The 2,733-nt window shown below is 35.9% G+C and overlaps 1 protein-coding gene across 1 annotated transcript; it reads right to left on the reverse strand.

The window, feature by feature from the left end:
* Positions 1-885: 885 nt before the first annotated feature.
* LOC114357306 (larval cuticle protein LCP-22-like) lies at positions 886-2,594 on the reverse strand. The gene is made up of 2 exons (XM_028310852.1): positions 2,394-2,594; positions 886-1,102 (listed from the first exon to the last, which is right to left on the reverse strand). Exons 1-2 carry the CDS (start codon positions 2,577-2,579, stop codon positions 1,013-1,015), a joined length of 276 nt encoding a protein of 91 aa, XP_028166653.1. The 5' UTR covers positions 2,580-2,594; the 3' UTR covers positions 886-1,012.
* Positions 2,595-2,733: the final 139 nt, after the last annotated feature.

The following is a 2,733-nucleotide window of genomic DNA, read 5'->3' on the forward strand; positions in this document are numbered from 1 at the left end:
AAGTTGTAAGACGCTTTCGGGAGACTTGTGGCTTTATCCCGAGACCAAGTTCTGAACAGCGCCGGTGCACATCGCAGAGGGATGACCGGTTTTTCATGTCAACCTTTCTATGAAATCGTCATTTGACTGGTATCGACGTCCAGCAAGAGCTCAGAAATGTTCGTAGGATAGCTGTTAGCGAGTGGACAGTTCGTCTAAGATATAAGCAATAGAATTTGACTCCAAAAAGGCCTGCCACAGGCTCGAAACTGACGGCAGGTCGCCGACAAGCAAGCATGTAAGTGATTCCATACTTTTGATCGCGAGTGTACTTACTATATCTACAACTAGTACATGAAATGTGTACCATTACGTATCTATTGCGATATAAATAATATTAACAAATTGAAAATTTTGAACTAAAATAATATTAGGTCTACATTTGCAATTTATTGTCGTTTTGTTTTAGAGATAACTCATATTTCCATACAAACAGTTTTGCTTTTTAAACCTATGTATCATTTTATTTATCCTAAATTATATGAATACCTACCCATAAATTTTATTAATTTTAATGTTGTGGTAAATAAATTGGGTAAGTAGTTATTTATGACAACCTTATGGTAAGACACCAATAATTCTTGTACTCAACTTCTTTAAAATAACCCCCAATTCTAGCCCTAAAAACTACGTTATAAATAACTGTAAATAATTTTTGAAGCTGTAAAATAAGTCAATTGATTTGGTGTTTCAGCCACAGGACGTCCACTGCTGAAAATATGCCTCTCATGATTTTTAGACTGGCCGGTTGGTAGCGGCCTGCATTCAACGCTATTTCAATTCAACGATATTTTTGGGGTTAGTATCAATACTAAATAGAGGTTGGGAATAATAATAAATACATCATTATCATCCGTCATACTTTTATTCAATGAAGTTGTGCATTAAAATACTAGTTACAATTATTATAATTAATCACTCTTTATCTGAATTTAAGTAACTTAAAGACTATTTATGTTACGTGTCTTATGTCTTATTTCTTCAGCTGGCCGCTTCTAGCGAGGTAATCCAGGGCCTTCAAGATTGCTGGCGGTGTGGGGGGAGGCGTGGGGATACCCGAACCCTGGTGATGAACGTAAACAGATATTAAAATTAATTTCACAAAATTCTCTATAAGCCCACTCTATTAAACAGCTATATACCTACTTATAATAAATCTGTAGAGAGTTCAATTCTGTACATGAAATATATTTTCAAAATAACTATCAGGGGGTGATTAGTGATCGATACTGATGCCAAAAATGCAATCAGTAAAATTTTTGTCTGTCTGTCTGTCCGTCTGTATGTTCCTTATAGAAATAAAAACTACTTGACGGATTTTAACGAAACTCGGTACAATTATTCTTCATACTCCTGGGCAGGTTATAGTATACTTAGGAATTCCCACGGGAACAGGAATTAGCGGGAAAATCCTTTTGTATGAAAAATCTTAACCGCTTAAGTAAGACGCTTGGAATTTGGCATGCAGGTACCTTAGTAAAGTTAAAGCTTAGTTACAACAGGATATTTCAAAATTCCCACGGGAACGGGAGTTAGCGGGAAAAAACATTTGTATGAAAATATCTAAACCGTGTGAGATAGATGAAGGGGGTATAACGGGATTCACGCGTACGAAGTCGCGGGCGGCCGCGAGTAAATTATAAATTGATAATTATAATATAAATTGACATTGTGCTGTGTACTATCCTTAAATAAATAAATAAATAAATTTGAATTATATGGTAAATCAATATCAGTGTTCACTACAATTTCCTATTTTGAACTACCATTACGGAACTTTCTTTAGTAGTGGTTTTTATAACCACCTATTTTAAGATGATGACCTGCATCTCATTTAGCAAATATTACAATAACGGAGAATATCAGGTGTTCTCATCTTCACCCTTTTCAACCGACTTCAAAAAAGGAGGAGGTTCTCAATTCGACCCGTATGTTTTTTTTTTTCTATGTTTGTTACGCGATAACTCCGCCAATTATGAACCGATTTGAACAAATCTTTTTTCGGCGTATAGGTAATACCTCAAGGGTGGTCCCATTTAAATTAAATAATAAAAAAAACAACCCCCAGGGGTGGAAAATTGGGGATGAACTTTTTTATACGCAATATCTCGTACGTCTACGTCATACGTATAATACCTATTTTTGTTGAATAGGTATTATCAAAAGGGTGGTTTCATGCGAATTTGAAGAAAATATTTCACCCCCAAGGGTGGAAAATTGGGGATGAACTTTTTTATACGCAATATTTTTAATTTTTAGTTTTTTTTTGTGTTCACGCATTTGAAGTCGGTTTTATTTTTTTTAAAAGTTAATTATATTATTTTCTTTAGATAACAAAAAAACAATAATCATACCGATGCCTGGTAACCGTTCTCATCGGCAATGTATGAGATGCTGTTAGCTTGACCGTCTGGAGTGTAGAAGCTGTAGTAGCCCTGGCTAACCACTGGGACTACTGGAGGGTTGCCGCCGAAATTCCGGGGTTCTCCTTGCCCGCCCACGGCTATGCCGTTGCTGGTCTCGAATCTGATGAAAAACATAAACGTCAGCTGTTTTAGTACAGATAAGCTTTTAATTTTTCTGCCCTCTCATAATTTTTTTAGTCCTATCAGCGATTTGATACAAACATTTGACAAGTGCTGAGAGGAAGCGGCACGCCGCAACAAACTCACTCTACAAATAATAAAATTAATT

Source organism: Ostrinia furnacalis, unplaced genomic scaffold (genome assembly GCF_004193835.3).
Source record: "Ostrinia furnacalis isolate ACB-3 unplaced genomic scaffold, ASM419383v2 OfSCF3131, whole genome shotgun sequence".
Classification (NCBI taxonomy): Eukaryota; Metazoa; Arthropoda; class Insecta; order Lepidoptera; family Crambidae; genus Ostrinia; species Ostrinia furnacalis.